General features: G+C 47.3%; 1 protein-coding gene across 6 annotated transcripts in view; it reads left to right on the top strand.

The window, feature by feature from the left end:
- The window catches only part of celsr1a (cadherin EGF LAG seven-pass G-type receptor 1a), a 377,534-nt gene that overhangs the window by 5,003 nt on the left and 350,866 nt on the right, over positions 1-21,665 (top strand). For all 6 annotated transcript variants that reach the window (XM_086010282.1, XM_086010280.1, XM_086010278.1 and 3 more), the window contains exon 2: positions 2,551-5,079. In XM_086010282.1, the coding sequence (XP_085866408.1) occupies positions 2,551-5,079 (2,529 nt within the window). The remainder of the gene's footprint in view (positions 1-2,550; positions 5,080-21,665) is intronic.

Raw genomic sequence — 21,665 nt, 5'->3', positions numbered from 1 at the left:
TAACTATTTCCACCCTTTCCAATTCAGACATGCTATTTTGGATGCAATACCACAGCTTTTGATTGTTACATTATTTTTTTATGCCAGGTTAGACATTTTTCAAACACACTTGTTCTTGCAGAAGTTCTTTGTAAATTGAGAAACCAAGGCGAAAAGTGAAGGCCCAAAGAAGGGAAGATGAAGTCAATCTGGGGATAGTGATGGAGGATGCCAAAATTGAGTTTTAAAAGTCTGAAGATTGCAGGAACAACAACGACAACAATAGCAACTTGTATTTATATAGCACCTTTAACGTAGTAAAATGTCCCAAGGCGCTTCACAGGAGCGTTATAACACAAAATTTGACACCGAGCCGCATAAGGAGATATTAGGGCAGATGACAGGTAGGTGTTGAGGAGTTTCTTAAAGGAGGATACAGAGGCGGAGAGGATTAGGGAGGGAATTCCAGAGCTTAGGGCCCAGGCAGCTGAAGGCACGGCCACCAATGGTTGAGCGATTTAAAATCCGGGCGAGACCATGGAGGGATTTGAAAACAAGGGTGAGAATTTTAGAATCGAGCTTTGGTGCCCATTGTTTCTCTAATCCTAGAGACCGGGTGTAATCAGCCCTGAGGAGCTCTTTTTAAACCCTACCCCTGATTATAGCTCTGTTTGTTTTTTGTATGATAACATTACTATCGCATTATACATAACTCGTATAGTTGTTCCAGGGATGGACATATTTGCACTCCCTCACTCTCCTTTTATTCACCTCCAGACAGGTAAATTGGTAATTATTTAAATTTGTGGTTATTGAACTTTTAGTTTTAAAATTGAGTTTTTACATATTTTTACTTTTCAGTTACTGTCACTTAAGCCCATAGCCATCTATCTATGCTTACATACAGCTATTGCATGTGATTTTGAAACAATGTGTGCTTTTCAATATAGCCTATTCTCGTATGTGTTTGGTATCCACTAAATTGCAGCAATTACAATTCGTGCAAAAGGAAAATCATTACCAGGTCCTGATATACCACTTTGGCTGGCCTTCTGTAAGCCAACACTGACTTTGTGCCAATAATTCCTCAGACATATAGGAATGTGTTGTGCAAAGTCTTGGACTTTTTTTAAAACCCCGACACAGAATGAATTAGTTATTTTTTGCATTGTGCAAATGTTTTGATAAGTAACTTGCAACAGCTAGCACTTGCAGAAGGTCTTTTAACGTAGCAGAATGTCTGTTCCAAGGCACTTCACTGATGTGGGGTTGGGGGCGGGGTGCCAGAATTGTATACCGAGCAAAATGTAGGGAGAAAAGTTGGGGAGATGACTGAATGTGTAGCAGAAGAGATAAGTTTTGAGGAGACTATTGTTTATGGAGAATGAGATGGTAAGGCAACAGGGATTAGGGGAACAGTTTCATAGTGCAGGGTGTGATGACCATTTCTTTATGGTTTTGACATAAAGAATCTAGTATTTGGAATAAATATTTACAATAAACAGCTTAAACCTCAATACAGATGTTGCTGTAGTTCAGGTCATTTGAGTTCCATCTCGCCATGTCACAGAATTATAGGACATGGGCTTATACCTGCTGTTTCCTGATGTATAAAAAAGAAAGGTTTGCATTTATGTAGCACTTTATCCTATCTCTGAGAAATGTCTAAAAGCATTTTAGCTGAATTTTTTTTGAAGTGCAATGACTTGTCATATAGGCATATGTGACGGCCAATTTGCACATCGCAGAATCTTACACACGGCAATGATTGACCGACTTTTTTCTGGTGTCTTTTTGAGGGAAGAATGTCGGTCAGCACACTTGGAAGACCGCCTTGCCTTTCTTCAAAAAGTGCCATTGCATCTTTACCCTGATAAACCGAGGCATTGTCTGCTTGAACAGCTTCTCTGAAATTTTGCATCTCTGACAGTGCAGCACCCTCTCAGTACTGAAGTCTTATTCTAGATTATGTACTTAAACAGAGCCAAGCTGACACTTTATGCCAGTTACTAATCTGAGCTATGGTAAGCCAACAGGGAGGAAATTTGGAGGGAGAGCCATTCTGGTGCATTATCCATCAGAACTGCAGTGAGCTGCATCGGCAGAGACATGGGAGCTGATTGTTGCCTGCCCCCTTTCCTGGAGAGATGATGGAGGGAAGTGTTTAAAGCATTTTCAATAGCTTGTGTATAGAGCATATAGTGCTTCTGTATTGTGAAGCTGTCCATACATCTATTGATGAAGACACAAGTATTTGATTTGACTTTAACTTACTTATTATTGATCAGTTCCCCAATGCTGCTGTGATTAAATGCAGTGTGTGGTGTGGTACTGAGCCATTCAGACTAGAAAGATACTACGTTTGATTCCTGATCTTTGCTTAATGCTTGAATGTCTTGCTGATGTGTGATATCCAGGTTCACGGAAGAAGATTGGCCACATGGAGGAAGTGCTGAAGGTCAGCAGCACTTGTAGAACTGCATCATAGCATGATTCACTGCAGAGTTGAGGAGTTTACTGTTTTGCCAACATATTCTTGATTGTTTTAACTTATTTTTTCTTTTTTTTAAGTTACTGCATACGACAATGGAACACCACGTCGAATGACTGCTGCCATCCTCACTGTGACTGTCAGTGACACGAATGACCACGTCCCGCTCTTTGAACTATCCGAGTATAGAGAAGTCATTCGGGAGAATGTGGAGGTGGGCTATGAGGTGCTGACCATTCGAGCAACTGATAGTGATGCGCCTTCCAATGCCAACATGCTGTACCGTATTGTCAACAATAATGGAAATAACTCTGTCTTCGAGATTGACACCAGATCTGGGATTGTAAGGACAAGAGGGGTCATAGATCGGGAAGTGGTGGATGAATATCACCTAATAGTGGAGGCAAATGATCAAGGGAGAGACCCTGGTCCTCTAAGTGCCACAGCAACTGTTTACATAACCGTGGAGGATGAGAATGACAATTTCCCACAATTCAGTGAGAAGCGGTACATTGTCCAAGTGCCTGAAAATGTTCCTGTGAACACCAAAATCCTGCAGGTCAAAGCTACTGATCGAGATAAAGGGAACAATGCCATAATTCATTATAGCATAGTGAGTGGAAATATAAGAGGTCAGTTCTACATAGATTCTCTAAATGGCAATATTGATATCATCAACCCATTGGATTATGAGACAACTAGAGAATATACCCTTCGAATTAAAGCCCAGGATGGTGGAAGGCCCCCGTTGATCAATAGCACTGGTTTGGTCATGATACAAGTGATTGATATGAATGACAATGCTCCAATATTTGTAAGCACACCTTTTCAGGCCACAGTGTTGGAGAATGTGGCTGTTGGGTATTCGATAATTCACATCCAGGCTATTGATGCTGATTCCGGGGACAATGCTCGTTTGGAATACAGACTGATAGATACACCTCCAGACTTTCCACTTGTTATAAGTAACAATACAGGTTGGATTACAGTTGCTATGGAATTGGATAGAGAGACGACTGAATTTTATGCTTTTGGTGTCGAAGCTAGAGATAATGGGATCCCATCCATGACTTCCTCAGCTGGCATCAGCATCACTGTGCTGGATGTGAATGACAACAATCCTACCTTTACTGAGAGGGTTTATTATCTAAGGTTGAATGAAGATGCACCTGTGGGTAGCAGTGTGTTGACTGTCACAGCAATTGATAGGGATGTTAACAGTGTGGTTACATATCAGATATCAAGTGGCAATACAAGAAATCGATTTTCAATAACCAGCCAGAGTGGTGGTGGGCTAATTACTTTAGCTTTGCCCCTAGATTACAAGCAGGAAAGGCAGTATGTTCTTACGGTTACTGCATCAGATGGAACTCGGTTGGACACAGTTCAGGTCTATATCAATGTCACTGATGCCAACACACACAGACCAGTATTCCAGAGCTCACATTATCCAGTCAGCATCAATGAGGACAAACCAGTTGGCACGATGGTGGTGGTTATCAGTGCATCTGATGAAGATACAGGGGAGAATGCGAGGATAACATATATTATGGAGGACAATATTCCCCAGTTTAAAATTGACTCTGATTCTGGAACCATAACCACACAGATGGAGCTGGACTATGAAGACCAGGCATCATATACGTTGGCAATAACAGCAAGAGACAATGGAATCCCACAGAAATCCGACACTACATATGTTGAAATCCTGGTTAATGATGCTAATGATAACAACCCTCAGTTTGTGCGAGATTTGTACCACGGCACCGTGTATGAGGACGTTCCCTTGTCTACTAGCGTATTGCAGATTTCAGCCACTGACCGGGATGCGGGGCTCAATGGAAGAGTCCATTACACCTTCCATGGTGGCGATGATGGAGATGGGGATTTCTACATAGAGCCCTCATCGGGGATTATTCGAACTGGGAGGAAGTTAGATAGAGAAAATGTACCAGTTTATAACTTGAGAGCCTTTGCTGTAGACAAGGGTAACCCACCACTTAAGGCAGCTGTGAATGTCCAGATCACTGTGCTTGATGTAAATGACAATGCTCCCGCTTTTGAAAAGGATGAGTTTGATATTTATATAGAAGAAAACAGTCCTGTTGGCTCATCAGTGGCCAGGGTCACGGCAACCGATCCTGATGAGGGAACAAATGCACAAATAATGTACCAGATTGTGGAAGGAAACATCCCTGAGGTCTTCCAGTTGGATATGTTTACCGGGGACCTCATTGCCCTCACAGATTTGGATTATGAAACCAAAACCGAATATGTCATTGTGGTCCAGGCCACTTCAGCACCTCTGGTCAATCGAGCCACAATCCACATTCGACTTGTGGATAAAAATGACAATGCTCCAGTGCTTAGGAATTTTGAGATCATTTTTAACAACTACGTTACCAACAAATCAAACAGCTTTCCTTCTGGTGTGATAGGGAAGATTCCAGCCTATGACCCGGATGTATCAGATAGTCTTTTTTACACCTTTGTGGAGGGCAATGATCTTAACCTTTTGATTTTGGACCAAAACACTGGGCACCTTAAACTGAGCCAGGACTTGGACAATAACAGGCCTTTGGAAGCAAACTTGAAGATCTCCGTCACAGGTAAGATGGCAAAACTCATCTCGCAAAGGTTCAGTGTATATATGTACCTGTGATAACTTGGCGCACTTGACAGGAAATAAATAAATAAGGTTAAAATGGTTACTAAATTTCTGAAGAGAAGGGTAAATGTTTTATATATAATGTTGATGTAGCTTTGCTGTCAGTTATCTTTTTAGCCTTTGCTGTACTTTATAACAACTTTGAAAAATAAGCAGCATTCTACAATTTTATATTTCAGCAGTGTTTGAAGTGGTGCTTTTAAGTTATGTTGGAATGTAAACACTTTGTCAAGATGAAGAGAATGTAAAAGGGGAAAATAGTTATTTCAGTGAGATCTGTTGCTGATATTTCTCTAATCTTGGGTTTCATAATTTATTTGGAATATTTTTGCATTTTGAGGAAGTATACCTTGACAAAAAGTCTGCTTTTGAAGATTAATGTGGTCAAAGGTTAAGATTTCAAGAGCTAATGCGTTAATTTAAAGTTAAGTGTGATTTATATGACAAAATGCATTGACAGGCATTTCCATTGGGTTGGCAATTTTTTTGAAACTACATCACTGAATAATGTGTTACTTGAGAGGACATTTGTGCTTTTGAATGTGATCATTAGTTACCATGAAATGGACTTTTGTGTTTGGTGCCTTTCCATTATCGAAAGTTTAAAAAAAAAAAAAATGTGTTTTTAAAATAGATTTTGAGTGGTTATTCTGAGAAAGCAATGCTTGTTTTCAATTTTCATACACGGCCAGTTGATCTTTTTGATCTTTGAGAAAGAGATCGATGTATGGACATTACATGCTGTTTAATTTGAGTTTATACATTTCTCTGATAATGACCGGTTCCCTTTAAGGTTGATTGTGTGTTGCAGTATTAGTGGTCTCTGACCTTATTAAAATTTGACCAACAGGATTTTATATCATGGTATGTTGAACAAAAACTACTCTCATTGGTAACATATTGCAGCAGGTTAAAAATGATTGCCCTTTCTCATTCCCTGCACTGCTGCCGCCTTTCTCTTTTTTTGATTTGTGAAAATACAGTGAAATGAACATGTGACTTTTAAACAGTGGAGAGAAACCCTCACTTAATGTATTCTATCACTGGCGCCATTTTTTCAGGGAAGCCTACCAACTGACTAGATACATTAAAATCCTGGAGCTAGGAGTGTAATCTTTCTCTGAATCGAGTGCCGTTATTAACAATTTCTGGACCACGTGGCTGTCTTGCCAGTTTAGTTCATGTAACAGGAAACATTTCAGTTATAGGTGCTTAAAGCCTCTAACTTTTATCAGTAAAGAGCTGTTTACATAGTTTCCCATAACTTAAGGCAGAAGAGCGCCATCTGATAATATAAGGGTGGGGGGAGAATTCCTTTGACATTGTGTGTAGCAAAATCATAAACGTGCTCTTTTTGAACTTGTAACCAGTGCAATTCTTCCCCCAAGGTGGAAAAGGCCATTTAAAAGATGCTAAGCCACATCAAAGCACTTCCGAGACCTAGAATTCTTTGATTACTTGTCCTAGTGTCAATCAAAGCTCAGTACGAGGAAGTTTAATTGTTTGTGGTATGGGAGAGTGAAACCGTGCAGTCCGTTTTGATTAATAGTAACTACAGTTCCACTTAAGAATAAATGCTTTTTTGTTTTTGTTAATTTTTCTCCTGGGTCTTTTGTCTTAATTGCAGTTCGCAGTTGATCACCTCACTGCATTTTTATTGGGAGTAGGCGACACATTTGTTTCAAATTCGAAATGTTTTCGAGGAACTATGATGCCCTTCCATTTCTCCTTGGAGGGTGTTAAAAAGAGTGACTTCCCTTTACATAGCATCCTTTGTGTCATCGGAACATCCGAAAATGTTTAACAGTCAAGTGTAGCGCCTACAATGTAGGAACATGGGGCAGCCAATTTATGCACAACAAAGTCTCAAACAGCAAATAAGATAAATGTTTAGTTAATCTGTTTTCTTTTGGTGATGTTGGTTGAGGGATAAATGTTGACCAGGACACTGAAAACACCGCCGCCCCCCGGGTTCTTCTTCGAGTAGTGCCATCGGATTTCTTTATGTCCACCTGAGCAGGCAGATTTCTTACCTTGGTTTAACATCTCACCCGAAAAATGAAATTTTAAGTTGCAGGATGGTAACCTACGGAGAAGTGAAAGAAAAATGAACCTAAAATCACTGAGCGAGTGAGAGATGGGTCCATGACACAGCCCCAATATAGTCCATTGAGTGGATAAACACATCCTATATGTAGACGTGACTTTTGTGTATTATTGAGGGAAAACCAAAATGAGAGGCAATGGGACACTTCTTTTCTGATTGGTTAAAATATTTTAACTCTTCAGAAAGTGAGGTTAATTAAGTGTTCTAAAATCAGAGTAGAATCTCTGCCAGAGAACACTGGGGGAACAGATGACTTCGGTGCTATTCCTGCTCTGTCAGGTTTGCTCCAGGTTATAATAAAGGTTACCATTATTCGATTTTTGTCCCAGAGTTGAATTACCAGCTTTGATGCTGTGCCCAACCCAGCAGCCTGGCTGGGAGCTGTTAAAATTCTTTCTGTAGGTGAATATTGGATTGAAACCCATGATTAGGGCAAGTGATATCACTCATAAACTGGTATTTCAACACTTTGAGTTGTCAGAATTGTGATACTGTAGGGGTCTACGTACTCCTAGCAAAAAATACTGAACTCGGAGAGGTTGAACAGAAAAGGTTTAATTGTTGAGGCTGCATGCTGAACACAAAATGCAGTCAGAGACTACACAAAGTACCACCCTCTTTCATCAGTGCACAGCTTCGACTGCTCCTCCCCCGCTCTGGCTTAACTATGTTGCAGATCGAGTTTCTTAAAGGTGTGATCCTTCTTAAAGGCATGACGCCTGATTTATAGTCTACGGACCGGAAAGCAGATTGTGTCCGTTCTGTGATCGGTACGCCACACAGCTGCCCCCAGAATCCGCTAGTAGGGAGTGTACGAACCGGCGTGGTGGCTTGATGGCACGGCCGGAACGGCTCTTGGCGGTTGGTGTCGGGAGCGGGGCGGTCGGATGCGTCGGGCTCTTAGGCGGTCTGCCCCGCGGTGGGGGTTGGCCCACTTGAACGGGTTCGTCGGGCTCTAGGTGCGCTAGCTTGAGCCGGTCGACCGACACCTTGTCAGTTTTGCCGCCCACTTCGAGGAGGAAGAACTTGTTCCCCGTCCGCAGTACCTTGTAGGGTCTGTCGTATGGGGGCCGTAGAGGTCCTCAGTGGGCGTCATGGCGCACGAAAACAAATTTGGCCATGTGCAGGCTAGGTGGTAACGCGGGTTGCTGGTTCACCGTGCCGGCCGGTGGGTACCGGAGCGAACTGTTGTGCTCAGTTGGCGAAAGCGCGGCGTTGCTGGTCAGCCGACTAGGGGGTCATGGCGGTGGGCAGGAACTCTCCGGGTACGCGCAGCAGCTGGCCATACACGAGTTCCACCGCCGAGGCTTGCAGGTCTTGACCGCGGGAGGCGGTCGATCCAAGCCTCGTCCTCGAGGCTGGCGCGGAGGGACGCCTTCATGGACCTGTGGAATCACTCGCACAGTCCGTTGGCTTGGGGGTGGTAAGCCGTGGTGCGGTGAACGGCCACCCCGAGGTTTCGGGCGATGGCGGCCCACAGATCAGAGGTGAACTGCGGGCCTCTATCCGACGTCATGTCGGAGGGGACGCCGAACCGAGCGACCCAGGTACCGATGAACGCCCTCGCGATGGCGGTGGTGGTGAACGTCAGTGGAATGGTCTCGGGCCAGGCGGTGGTACGGTCCACGATTGTCAGCAGGTGCGTGTGACCTTGTGATGGCGGCAGGGGGCCGACGAGGTCGATGTGGACGTGGTCGAACCTTCTTTCTGGCACGGTGAACTCCTCGAGTGGGGCTTTGACGTGTTGGTGGATTTTGGCACGCTGGCAAGCAATGCAGGATCTGGCCCAGACGCGCACATCTTTGCGCAGGCCGCGCCAGACAAATCGGTTGGCCACCAGTCTAATGGACGCGCGGGTGCCGGGGTGTGAGAGGCCGTGGACGATGTCGAACACCCGTTTTCGCCAGGACGCCGGGACTACGGGGCGGGGTTGCGCCAAGGAGGTATCGCATTTGACTGCGACGGCGGACGGGCCGCAGCCTTGGGAGGGTTGTGGGCGCGGAGAGCAGATCGGGGTAGGTGCATTGCTCTGCTGCCAGTTGAGCATAGTCCACTGCCAGGTGGGCGCCGTGGACGGCGGGGCGGGATAGGCAGTCGGCCACCACGTTGTCTCGACCGGAGACATGCCGGATGGCCATGGTGAATTCGGACACCGCGGCGAGCTGGCGTTGTTTCCTGGCTGACCACTGGTCCGTAGATTTCGCCATCGCGAATGTCCGGGGTTAGTGGTCGACAAACGCGGTGAAGGGGCGGCCCTCCAGAAGAAATCTAAAATGGCGGACTGCCAGGTACAGTGCGAGGAGCTCGCGGTCAAAGGCGCTGTATTTGGCGTCCGGGGGGCGCAGTTGGCGGCTGAAAAAGGCCAGCGGTTGCCAGGCCCCGTCGACCCACTGTTCGTACACGGCGCCGACCGCGTGGTCGGAGGCGTCCATGGTGAGGGCCACCCTGGCATTGGGCTGTGGGTGAGCGAGCACGGTGGCGTCGGCGAGCGCCTTTTTGGTCGAGTCGAAAGCGGTCAACATGTCCGCCGACCACTCGATCGCCATTCTGTCTTTCTTACCCCGGAGGGCTTCGTATAGGGGCCGCATGAGGGAGGCCGCTCCGGGAATGAAGCGGTTGTAAAAGTTGATCATCCCCAAGAACTCCTGGAGGCCTTTGATGGTGGTAGGCCGGGGGAACTGCTGGACGGCTTGCACCTTGGCGGGCAGGGGAATGGCTCCGTCCTGCGTGATGTGGTGGCCGAGGAATTCGATCCTGCTGAGGCCGAATTGGCACTTGGCTGGGCTGATGATGAGCCCATGCTCACTGAGCCGCTGGAACAGGGTGCAGAGGTGCTCGATGTGTTCCTGCTTGGAGGAACTAGCTACGAGGATGTCATCCAGGTAGACAAAGAGGAACTTCAGGTCCCGGAGGACCGAGTCCATAAGCCGCTGGAAGGCCTGGGCCGCGTTTTTGAGGCCGAAGGGCATTCGGAGAAACTCGAATAGCCCAAAAGTGGTGATTATGGCCGTCTTGGGAACGTCCGTGGGGTGGACTGGCACCTGATGGTAACCGCGCACCAGGTCGACTTTGGAGAAGACGGAGCGGCCGGCCAGTCTAGCCGAGAAGTCTTGAATGTGCGGTATGGGGTACCGATCCGGCGTGGTGGCGTTGTTTAGGCGCTGGTAGTCCCCGCAGGGGCACCATCCCCCGTCGGGTTTGGTGACGATGTGGAGTGGGGAGGCCCAGGGGCTGTTGGAGCGGCGGATGATGCCGAGCTGTTCCATTGTGGCGAACTCGGCCCGCGCGATCTCCAGCTTGGCCGGGTCCAGCCTGCGGGCATGGGCATACACCGGTGGGCCTGTGGTGGGGATGAAGTGTTCTACCCCGTGCTTAGCAACCTTCGCGGAGAAGGTCAGGTTGGTGAGGGCTGGGAACTCAGCCAGGAGTGCTGAGTAGTCGTCAGTGCCGCGCCCGCTCAACGGTCACGCCATTTCGGCGGGTTGGGGGGGGCCATGGCGCCCGGGACAGGTGACATGGTGTTCATGTCCACGAGGCGGCGCCGAGGCATGTCGACGAACAGGCCGTGGGCGCACAGGAAATCCGCACCGAGGAGCGGGGAGAGCACCTTGGCAGTGATAAACTCCCAGTGGTAGCGGCGGCCTGCGAGGTCGATGGTGACGGTGTGGGTGCCGTTGGCGGCAGCCAGCGCAGGGCCGCGGCCGCCTCGCTGGACCTCGAGGGCGGACGCGGGGATGATGCTGCGCTGCGCGCCCGTGTCGCATAGGAAACGGCGTCCGGAGGCGCTGTCCGTAACGTACAGCAGCACGCCTGCTTGCCCCACGGCCATTGTGTAGGCCGGTGTGGGGGCGGTTGGAAACGTGCAGGGATGGCTGCAGCGGTGTGCCCATGCGCTGAACCGGGTATGGAAGTGGCAGTAGCCTTGGGTCGGGGGACTGGGGGGCCTCGTGGCCGAGCTGTGTGGCCGCGCGATAGAGGGTGGAGCGCGCGCCGACGCTGTGGAGGCCAGGTCGGGGGTGACGGCGTGGTTGGAGCTGGCGGACAGGAGCTTATCGGCTACGTCGGCCAGGGCCTCGAGGTCCGTGAGGCTGGTCGCCACGATCGCCGGGCGGATGCTGGGAGGTAGTTGGCGGATAAAGAGCGTGCGGAAAAGGGAGCCAGGCGGTTTCTCGTCGGTCAGAGCAAGCATGTGTGGGAGCAAGTCTGACGGCGTGGAGTCACCGAGGCCCGGGAGGTCGAGGAGGTGGCAGTTGCGCACGAATTGGGAGGCTGTGAATTTTTTAATGAGCGCGGCCTTGAGATGTGCGTACTTGCCTTCTTCCGGAGGGTTTTGTAGTGTTGTCAAGACTTTCGTGAATGTGGAGCTGCCCAGGGAGGCGAGGAGGTAGTCGTACATCGTTGCGTCGGCGGTGATGCCGCGGAGTCGGAATTGCGATTCGGCTTGAAGGAACCAGGCGGTGGCCAGGTTCTCCCAGAACTCCGGCAGCTTCACAGAAACTGCATTTGTGTCAGCCATGGTTACGCTTAGGAGTCGTCCTGAGCGTCGGGGTCACCAATGTAGGGGTCTACGTACTCCTAGCAAAAAATACTGAACTCGGAGAGGTTGAACAGAAAAGGTTCAATTGTTGAGGCTGCATGCTGAACACAAAATGCAGTCAGAGACTACACAAAGTACCACTCTCTTTCATTAGTGCACAGCTTCGACTGCTCCTCCCCCACTCTGGCTTAACTATGTTGCAGATCGAGTTTCTTAAAGGTGTGATCCTTCTTAAAGGCATGACTCCTGATTTATAGTCTACGGACCGGAAAGTGGATTGTGTCCGTTCTGTGATCGGTACGCCACAATACTTAGGCAGTAAATTGCACTACGTGTGGTAAGCAGAGAGATTTGTAAGACTTATTGTGGATGTCACACTGTGCCAAATCACTTGCCATCCTTATGACTAAGAAAGAAGTCGGCTAAAACCGCTGTGTGTTTTGATGATGACCGTTACAGAATATAAGAGTAATCTTTCTTTGGCTCTATAAATTACTGATGGGGCTGGAAATTGGAAGGTTTTTAATTGTATATATTAACAATTGAAGTACTGTAGTTCTTTTTGGATATAACAGATTGATACACATTGCATTACTACGGAGGTACATACATTCAGTGTATGTGGTGTAATGTGCACAGTACCTTGTGGATGTCACTGAGTGGCTTGGGTAGTGGATGACCCTGGAGACTGACTCCAGGGAGTATCAACAGTGTTGATGTGTACTGCTGTGCTGGCCAATGAGTCACTACCTTGCAGTTTTTGGTTGCATTGCTAGAGCTTTGACAGTGACCTTATTTGGATGCAGTGGAATGTGCTTTAGATGCTTCGTGTATGACTTATGGAAGAGGTGTTGCTGATGGGCTGACCAGCTGTTCATAGTGGTCCAGAAATGGGTTCCAAGTCTTGGGGAGAATGATTCCCTCAGACTGCGAAAGGTTGAGGTTTGAAAGTGTAGTCTTCACGTTAAATCTTTGACTATGGAGATCTCATTTATTAAATGTTCACGTTGGTGGCAATGCATTAGTTTGTTATGTGCTGCTATGTGAGGTGGTTGGATAATGGTTCTTCTTGTGACTGGATTCCAGCCTTAGCTGGACTGCCTAAGGAAGTATTCAATGTAGATACTTCTGAAGAGGACACAACCTGCATTGATGAATGTTATTTCCTAACAGCTGGTTATCGAGTTGCATTGGTAGAGTCCTGGAACTAGGTTATGTGTTGGTCTCCTTGTTTGCTTCCTGTTAGAACAGGGAGAAAACAAAAAATAAATATGGGGACAGGTAGGTTGTGAAGCAAGGAAACAGTCAAGGATTGTGGTCAACTTGCAGTCCTGCTATTATCGTTGATGTACCCCTGTAACAGAAGAGTTCCTGAGGACATCCAGCCTTTAACTAAAATTCTACTAGATCACCTGTCATTGTTTCCAGCTTCTGTGTTTCTTTCCCTAAGTGTAGCTGTTAGTGTCTAGTTTCTTTCATGACATTCCTTCTCCAGTCCATTCAGATTCCAGCTCTTTATGAAGCTTAACATTTATAGACATAATCCTCTGTACAGTTCTTCAAACTGTATCAATTACTTGTGAAGCTTCTGTAGTGAAATACCAGAGATAACTTCTGACATTCCAACAGCTGTGTAAAAGGACAGCTGGGAGTAACAGTACACTCAAAGCAGAGATAGCATTTTGGCTGTGGCAGGGAGAGCATTCAGCTGTCAGTCATAGTATAAGAAATGTCACCGCACAAGAACAGTGGGAGCAGAGAGCTCATTGGTCATGTTAACATTAAAAGTGACTCTTCCCAAGCCTAGAATTCTCTCTGTCTTAATATATTAGCTGCAAAATTAGAACATTTTCTATTGCTAATGTTTAGACAGTTCAGTGTGATGAAGTGGAATATTAAAAATAGAAGATCTTACAAGAAATGTCTAGGTAATTGGCTTTCTGAAATGCAAACTTTTGTAGATCAATGTGTGTAGTGGGATGGCTGCTATACTGACAGAACAAGAAGTGTGCAACGAGAAGTGTCTGGTTTTTGTTTTTTTACCAATGATTGAATTTTTTTATCCCTCTCCTGAAGTTATTGCCTTGTGCTAGGGTATGTCTCTACAGGCCCTGCCAGCCACCCAACACCTTCCCCGCCCCCCTCCCACCCCCCGCCCCCCCCTTCCTAACACTGGACACTGAGACCAGTTGCCATGTCCTTGTCATCTTTCCAGCTAAGATCAGAGCGGAGAGCTTCATAGCCCATGTATTTGTATCGTATTGTGCATGATATTGCTTGGCGAATCATCATAAACCACAACGGTGGTAGGCTTGATCCCTGATCCTATTGTAATTGGACCGATGTTCCAGTTAATCCTCCGTGTTTAGATTCCGCACACAAGGCATTTTGAGGATTCAACTGCGTGTTTTATTTGCCAGCAATTCAATATGATTTTAAATGGTTGAAATTAAAAAAAAAAAAAATACATTTCAAAATTCATAATATATTGGAGTCTGCATTAGGCTAAGCAAGAGGCAGACGTTCTCTTTCCAATGATACCATATGTTTAATTGGAACAGAGTTAAAATTCAAGAACATTTTATTTTTAAGTAATGGATCTCGTACTTCATAGCCTCCTTAATTGTACTTTTTAATGTAAAGTATTTTTAATTGCTGATTTCAAGGAAAATGAAAGAACTACGCCAGACAGTGAACACCAACACTGAATCTATACAGGGACTTATCATCTACTCAGCATGTACCAAAGTGCTTCACTTCCAGTCAGATCACCTTGAAGTGTAGTCACTGTTGTAATGTAATCAAATGTGGCAGCAATTTGCACACAGCATGATCCCACAAAGAACAAATCAACAAATGACTACTTAATCTGATTTTGATGGTGTTGGTTGAGGGAGGAATATTGACCAGGACACCAGGAGATCTATTGCATCCACCTGAGCAAGCAGACAGTTTAACACTTCGTCCAAAGGAGAACACCTCCTGACAGTTCAGCACTCTCTCAGTATGTTCCCAAATCCATAGTAGGGCTAGAACCCACACTCATTTGATTCAGAGGCAAGGATGAGTTGCCGGAGTCAAGCTGACACTTAATGTAATGATCTAGAAACATTTTAGCTGATATATGCAGCATGAGTGAATAAAATATTGTTGTACATCAAATCACAATTGTCTCTTTTGACAGTGTTTAACTTTGCACAGATAATTTTAAACATCTCCTGAAGCTGCACTAGTCAAACAAAGATTGGCTGCTTCATTGTTCTGGGAAGATTTTGTTTAAAGGTATAAATGAGGTGTTAAAGGGATTAACTTTTCATAATGGCAACCCTACAGCTACAAGAAAACGAACCCCTTGTTAAGATACAAATGGATTTTATGGAGCTCTACCACAAGGTCAACTATTGAGACCAGGATCTGGAAAGATACTTCTGCACTTTGTGATGAAACAAGTTTCGGTCAGGATGGCCTGAGTTGAATGTGCATTGCAGGATTTACATTGCCCTCTGGCCTGGTTCAGTTCTTGGGCCCAATGGCATTGAAATAAATTACCAGCCTGATAACACAACTCTGGCACTAGGACGAGGCACATCAAAATAAACTGCATGCGCTCTGCAATTTAGATCACAATAACTGTTTTCATAAACAGATTCATTCTTACGAAGATTCTTGTATTGCATGGTATGAATAGAAGATACTGAAATAATGGTAGACTTTAGAAACTAAATCCCTTGCAACATAGCTGGTGCAGCTCGTGGCTTTGTCATTCTTGGACTACCCTCTGGTTTTCAGTGTGTGTCCTCTGCCTCAATGAACCCAGCTCATGATGATCTGGAATTACCAAGTATAACCCCCCAGTAACTGGTGTATATGTGTATGGCACCACTAGTCTATGGAATACTGTATTGAGTGATGCTGCTTGTGAAACTGAAAAATACTGCAGGCATTTATATAGCAGCTCATCACATCCTCAGGATATCCCAAAGTACTTAACAAACAATGATTTACTTTATGAACTGCAGTCACTGTTATGCAGAAACATAGAAGATAGGAGTCGGCTATTCGGCCCCTCGAGCCTGTTCCGCCATTTAATGAGATCATGGCTGATCATTCAAATTCAGTACCCTGTCCCTGCTTTCTCCCCATATCCCTTGATCCCTTTAGCCTTAAGAAATATATCTAACTCCTTCTTTAATATATTTAATGAATTGGCTTCAACTGCCTTTTGTGGTAGAGAATTCCACAGGTTCACCACTCTCTGGGTGAAGAAATTCCTCCTCATTTCAGTCCTAAATGGCTTACCCCTTATCCTTAGACTGTGACCCCTGGTTCTGGACTCCCCGATCATCGGGAACATCCTTCCTGCATCTAGTCTGTCTAGTCCTGTTAGAATTTTATAAGTTTCAATGAGATCCCCTCTCATGCTTCTAAACTCTAGCGAATACAAGCCCAATCGACCCAACCTCGCTTCATACGTCATTCCTGGCATCCCAGTTATCAGTCTGGTGAATCTTCGCTGCACTCCCTCCATGGCAAGAACATCCTCCCTCAGATAAGGCGACCAAAACTGCACACAATACTCAAGGTGTGATCTCACCAAGGCCCTGTACAATTGCAGCAAGACAGCCTTGCTCCTGTACTCGAATCCTCTCACTATGAAGGCCAACATACCATTTGCCTTCTTAACCGCCTGCTGCACCTGCATGCTCACCTTCAGCAACGGGTGCACGAGGACACCCAGGTCTTGTTGCACTTCCCCTTTTCCCAATCTATTGCTGTTCAGATAATAATCTGCCTTCCTGTTTTTGCCACCAAAGTGGATAACCTCTCATTTATCCACATTACACTGCATCAGCCATGCATTTGCCCAATCACTCAACCTGTCCAAATCATACTGGAGTTTCTCTGCATCCTCCTCACAGCACACACGCCTACCCAGCTTTGTGTCGTCTGCAAACTTGGAGATATTACATCGAGTTCCCTCGTCTAGATCACTAATATATATTATGAATAACTGGGGTCCTAGCACCGATCACTGCGGTACCCCACTAGTCACTGCCTGCCACTCGGAAAAAGACCCGTTTATTCCAATACTTTGCTTCCTGTCTGCCAACCAGTTCTCTATCCAAATCAATACCTTACCCCCAATCCCATGTGCTTTAACTTTGCACACTAATCTCTTATGCGGGACCTTATCGAAAGCCTTCTGAAAGTCCAAATACACCACATCCACTGGTTCTCCCTTATCTATTCTACCAGTTACATCCTCAAAAAATTCCAGTAGATTAGTCAAGCATGATTTACCCTTTGTAAATTCATGTTGACTTTGTCCGATCCTGTCACTGTTTTCCAAGTGCTCTGCTATTACATCTTTTATAATGGACTCTAGCATTTTCCCCACTACCGATGTCAGGCTTACCGATCTATAATTCCCTGTTTTCTCTCTACCACCTTTTTTAAATAGTGGGGTTACATTAGCTACCCTCCAATCCATGGGAACTGTTCCAGAGTCTATAGAATTTTGGAAGATGACCAGCAATGCATCTACTATTTCTAGGGCCACTTCCTTAAGTACCCTAGGATGTAGATTATCAGGCCCAGGGATTTATCGGCCTTCAATGCCATCAATTTCCCTAACACCATTTCCCTACAAATATTGATTTCATTTAGTTCCTCCCTCTCATTAGATCCTATGTTCCCCGATATCTCTGGGAGGTTATGTGTGTCCTCCTTTGTGAAGACAGAACCAAAGTATGTATTTAATTGGTCAGCCATTTCTTTGTTCCCCATTATAAATTCCCCTGATTCTGACTGCAAGGGACGTACGCTTGACTTCACCAATCTTTTTCTCTTCACATATCTATAGAAGCTTTTACAGTCAGTTTTTATGTTCCCTGAAAGCTTACTCTCATATTCTATTTTCCCCCTCTTAATTAATCCCTTTGTCCTCCTTTGCTGAATCCTAAACTGCTCCCAATCCTCAGATTTGCTGCTTTTTCTAGCCAATTTATGTGTCCTCTCCTTGGATCTTATGCTATCCCTAATTTCCCTTGTTAGCCACGGTTGAGTCACCTTTTTTGTTTTATTTTTATGCCAAACAGGGATGAACAAATTCTGTAGTTCATCCATGCGATCTTTAATGTTTGCCATTGCCTATCCACCGTCAACCCGTTAAGTAACGTTCCACAATCCATCCTAGCCAAATCGCGCCTCATACCATCGTAGTTTCCTTTATTTAAATTCAGGACCCTAGTCTCTGAGTCAACTACTTCACTCTCCATTTTAATGAAGAATTCTATCATATTATGATCGCTCCTCCCCAAGGGGCCTTGCACAACAAGATTGCTAATTAATCCTTTCTCATTACATAATACCCAGTCTAAGATGGCCTGATCTCTAGTTGGTTCCTCGACATATTGGTCCAGGAAACCATCCCGTATACACTCTAGGAATTCCTCCTCCACAGTATTGTTACTAATTTGGCAAGCAGCAAGGTTTTAGCTGGTTCACCTCCAGCAGTACCCTTGCGCACACTTGTACTTCCTGAAACCTTAGCTTTGCCAACCTTCAGCTATGTTCCCTGGACTTGGGTAAATGTTCATATGGGGGTTTGGCAGGGGAGGGAGAGAGTGTGCACTCGATCAGGAGCAAACAGCAACTTTACAGGTGGATGTAGATTTCTCAGTGGCTTGAATTACCGACTCTAAAACATAGAGATGGGCTTCTGTGTGTGTCTGACACCTGGCTGACCAAAAAACCATAGCTGCTTGTATTTCTGTTAAAATGGTCACAATGTAACGAAGGTATTTTGTTAACTGAATTGCTTCATTGCTCGAATCCTGACTTCTCAGCTATTTCAACTGAAGAAAACAAAATCAAATTAAAGTTCTTTCCCACACATTAGAGGCTGTAATTCACTTGGCTGTATTACCATTAAATGGTGCAAAACACAATGGCCTAGAAATTCAGTTGCGTTCGCCAGCCGCTAACGCCATAAGAGGGGTAGATTTGCAGCGCGAGGCACTTAGCGCCCGGGCGCAGAACGATCTGCGCCTGCGCCCAACTTCAGTTGACATTTAGCGCTGGCGCAAAGTGTTTGCGCCCGCTCAGCTGCGCGCGCAGCTTATGACGTCATTTCGTCGTGCAACGCTGTTTGTGCGCCCCAAACCGGAAATTCAGTGGCGCCCAGCCAATGTGGGTGTGGCGCTGTTAAGAACTGTGAAGTGGAACGCAACAGAGGCCCTGTGGGCCTCGGGGAGCACTAATTAAAGGGCACTTACACTGACCTATAAAGCCCAGCCATTTTGCTGCAATTACTTCAGTGCTTTGGATTTCTGGACAGAGACCAAGGAACAGAGCTTACTGATTTGGGACAACATAGGAGAGGTATTTTTGGCTTCTGGCCAGAGCTTGGAAATTTGAATCATTGTGATTTAACTGTTTGCAAGTTTATTATGGGGGCTGTATGGGGTTCCAACCCTCAGTTCCAGCATTATGTGCGAAGGGCTCGCAGACGCTGTGTGAGAGGGCCAGCCATGCCTAGACGCAGCGGGGCCATCAGGCGTCGGCAACGTAGGCCTTACCCACTCAGGGAATACCGGCAGCAGGTGTCCTATCTCACCATGACTGCCGCGCAGTGTGTTAAGAGGCTGCGCTTCAGAAGGGAGGTGGTTGCAGAGATCTGCCAGCTGCTTCACAGAGATCTGCGTCCACAGCTGATGTGCAGGACGTCTCTCTCGGTGGAAGTGAAGGTCACGGTGGCTCTGAACTTTTATGCAAGCGGCTCCTTCCAAGCCGCTGCTGGGGACATAGCGAACATCTCCCAGTTCGCCGCGCATCGCTGCATCCGGCAGGTCACCGATGCCCTTTTCGCGAGGAGACACCAATTCATCTCCTTCCCCATGACCCTAGAGAGGCAGGAGCAGCGTGCAGTCGGATTTGGCAGGATCGCGGACTTCCCCATGGTGCAGGGCGCCATTGACTGCAAGCATGTGGCTATGCGGGCACCTATCGACAATGCCGAGAATTACCGCAACCGGAAGGGCTACCATTCCCTCAATGTACAGCTGGTGTGTGACCACAGGCAGCGCATCCTAGCTGTCAATGCCCGCTTTCCAGGAAGCAGCCACGATGCATTTATCCTGCGCCGGACTACTGTGGCTGACATGTTCGAGGCACAGCCTCCACCAAGGGGATGGCTTATTGGGGATAAGGGCTACCCTTTGTGTACATGGCTCATGACCCTGCTCTGCGCGCCCAGGACCCCTGCTGAGGAGGCATACAACGAAAGCCATCAAGCCACAAGGAACATCATAGAGCAAACGATTGGCGTCCTCAAGCAACGGTTCCGCTGCCTGGATCGCTCCGGCGGATCTCTGCAGTATTCGCCGGATAGAGTCTCCCAGTTCGTCGTCGTTTGCTGCATGCTGCACAACCTGGCTATCTGCAGGACTCAGGCACTGCCACCTGACGTAGCACCACCACCTCAGGAGGACCATGAGGAGGAGGAGGAGGAGGAGGAGGAGGAGGAGGAGTACCAGCCCAGGAGGGAGCCACAAGGTCCAAGGGCCGTCCGCCAGCGGCTTATTGAACGACACTTCTAGGCCCCCTGTCAGGGAATGGATTGTGGCAATGAACGCACCTGAATGCAGCCGCTCTGCAAGCCCTCAGCCGCTTAACGCAACAACCACTGGAAACATGACACCTGGACAAGCTGAATAAATAAAAAGCTTTATTTAACAAACTCAGGGCCCTTCCCGCATGAAACAGAAAAACAGACAAGACCCCCAAAAAACAGTCACAAAAATATCTCACTCCCACAACCTGGGGAGGAATAACAAAACTTGCCCATCCAATTGGCCTTCATCCTCGGCCTTACCAAAATAAGCCCCCCCCACAACACAAACACCCCCATATAAAAAAAAACCGTTGCCAACACACTCTACTGGGTGTGCCGAGTAGGGCAAGTCCTTGTGCAGCCTTGTGCGGCCCCTGCCCGACCTGTTGCTCCGCCTCAACCTGGGCCCTGTGGGTGTTGCAAGGCTGGGGGAAGGCTCCTGAGGGGCAGAATGCGTGACGGCAGATGCCCTTGGGGGTCGGCCTAGACGAGGACCGGCCCTGGAGGGGCCGGCTGCTGACTGCTGCAGCTGTGGCTGGGCAGCATCAGTCTCTGCAGCAGCTCGTCGCACCTTGGCTGGGGGAGTTGCAGTGGCGGCTGCAGCAATGGGGGCAAGCTGGCTGATGCCAGGCGCTCGCTGGTCGCCAGAGACACTGGCACTCGGCCGGGCTGGCAGTGCAGCAAGCGCAGCAATCTGGTGGAGGCCAGACCGCTGTGCTGCAGCAGGGCGGCGGGTGCCCTGGCGATGCTTCCGCGACACAGCGAGTGTGGCAGAAGTGAGTGCCCGAACAGCCCTGGTCTGTGCCCGCATCAGATCAGTGAGTGTCTGCACGGCACCACTCATGAACTCGCGACTCGCGTCCTGCGCTGCCGCGAGTTGCTGGACACCCCTGTCCTGTGCTGCCGCGAGTTGGTCGACACCCCTGGCCTGTGCTGCCGCGAGTTGTTCGACACCCCTGGCCTGTGAGTCCCCGAAAGCGGCCACACTATGAGCCAGGGACTCAATGGCCTGAGGCAACTGTCCCACAACCCCCATGAACTCCTTGTGGCGGCGCTCAGAATCCGTAGACATTTCATCTAGGAGGCGCACCTCCTGGGCGAGGACCGTCTCCGGACTGGAGGCCGGACTCTCCCTCTGGGGAGAAGGCCGCCGTTCTGCCCGACCCTTCCCACGTGCCTGGATGCCACTGGGCCCAGGAACTACACCCCCCTGCAGCACTTCCCCCTGGCTCTCCTCCAGGCAAGACGTCTCCCCTCCATTGCCATCCC

This window comes from Somniosus microcephalus, chromosome 17 (assembly GCF_052327205.1).
Source record: "Somniosus microcephalus isolate GS21.2 chromosome 17, FLI_Smic_1.0, whole genome shotgun sequence".
Taxonomy (NCBI): Eukaryota; Metazoa; Chordata; class Chondrichthyes; order Squaliformes; family Somniosidae; genus Somniosus; species Somniosus microcephalus.
The sequence above is the reverse complement of the archived record's forward strand: the minus strand, read 5'-3'. Positions and strand labels throughout refer to the sequence as shown.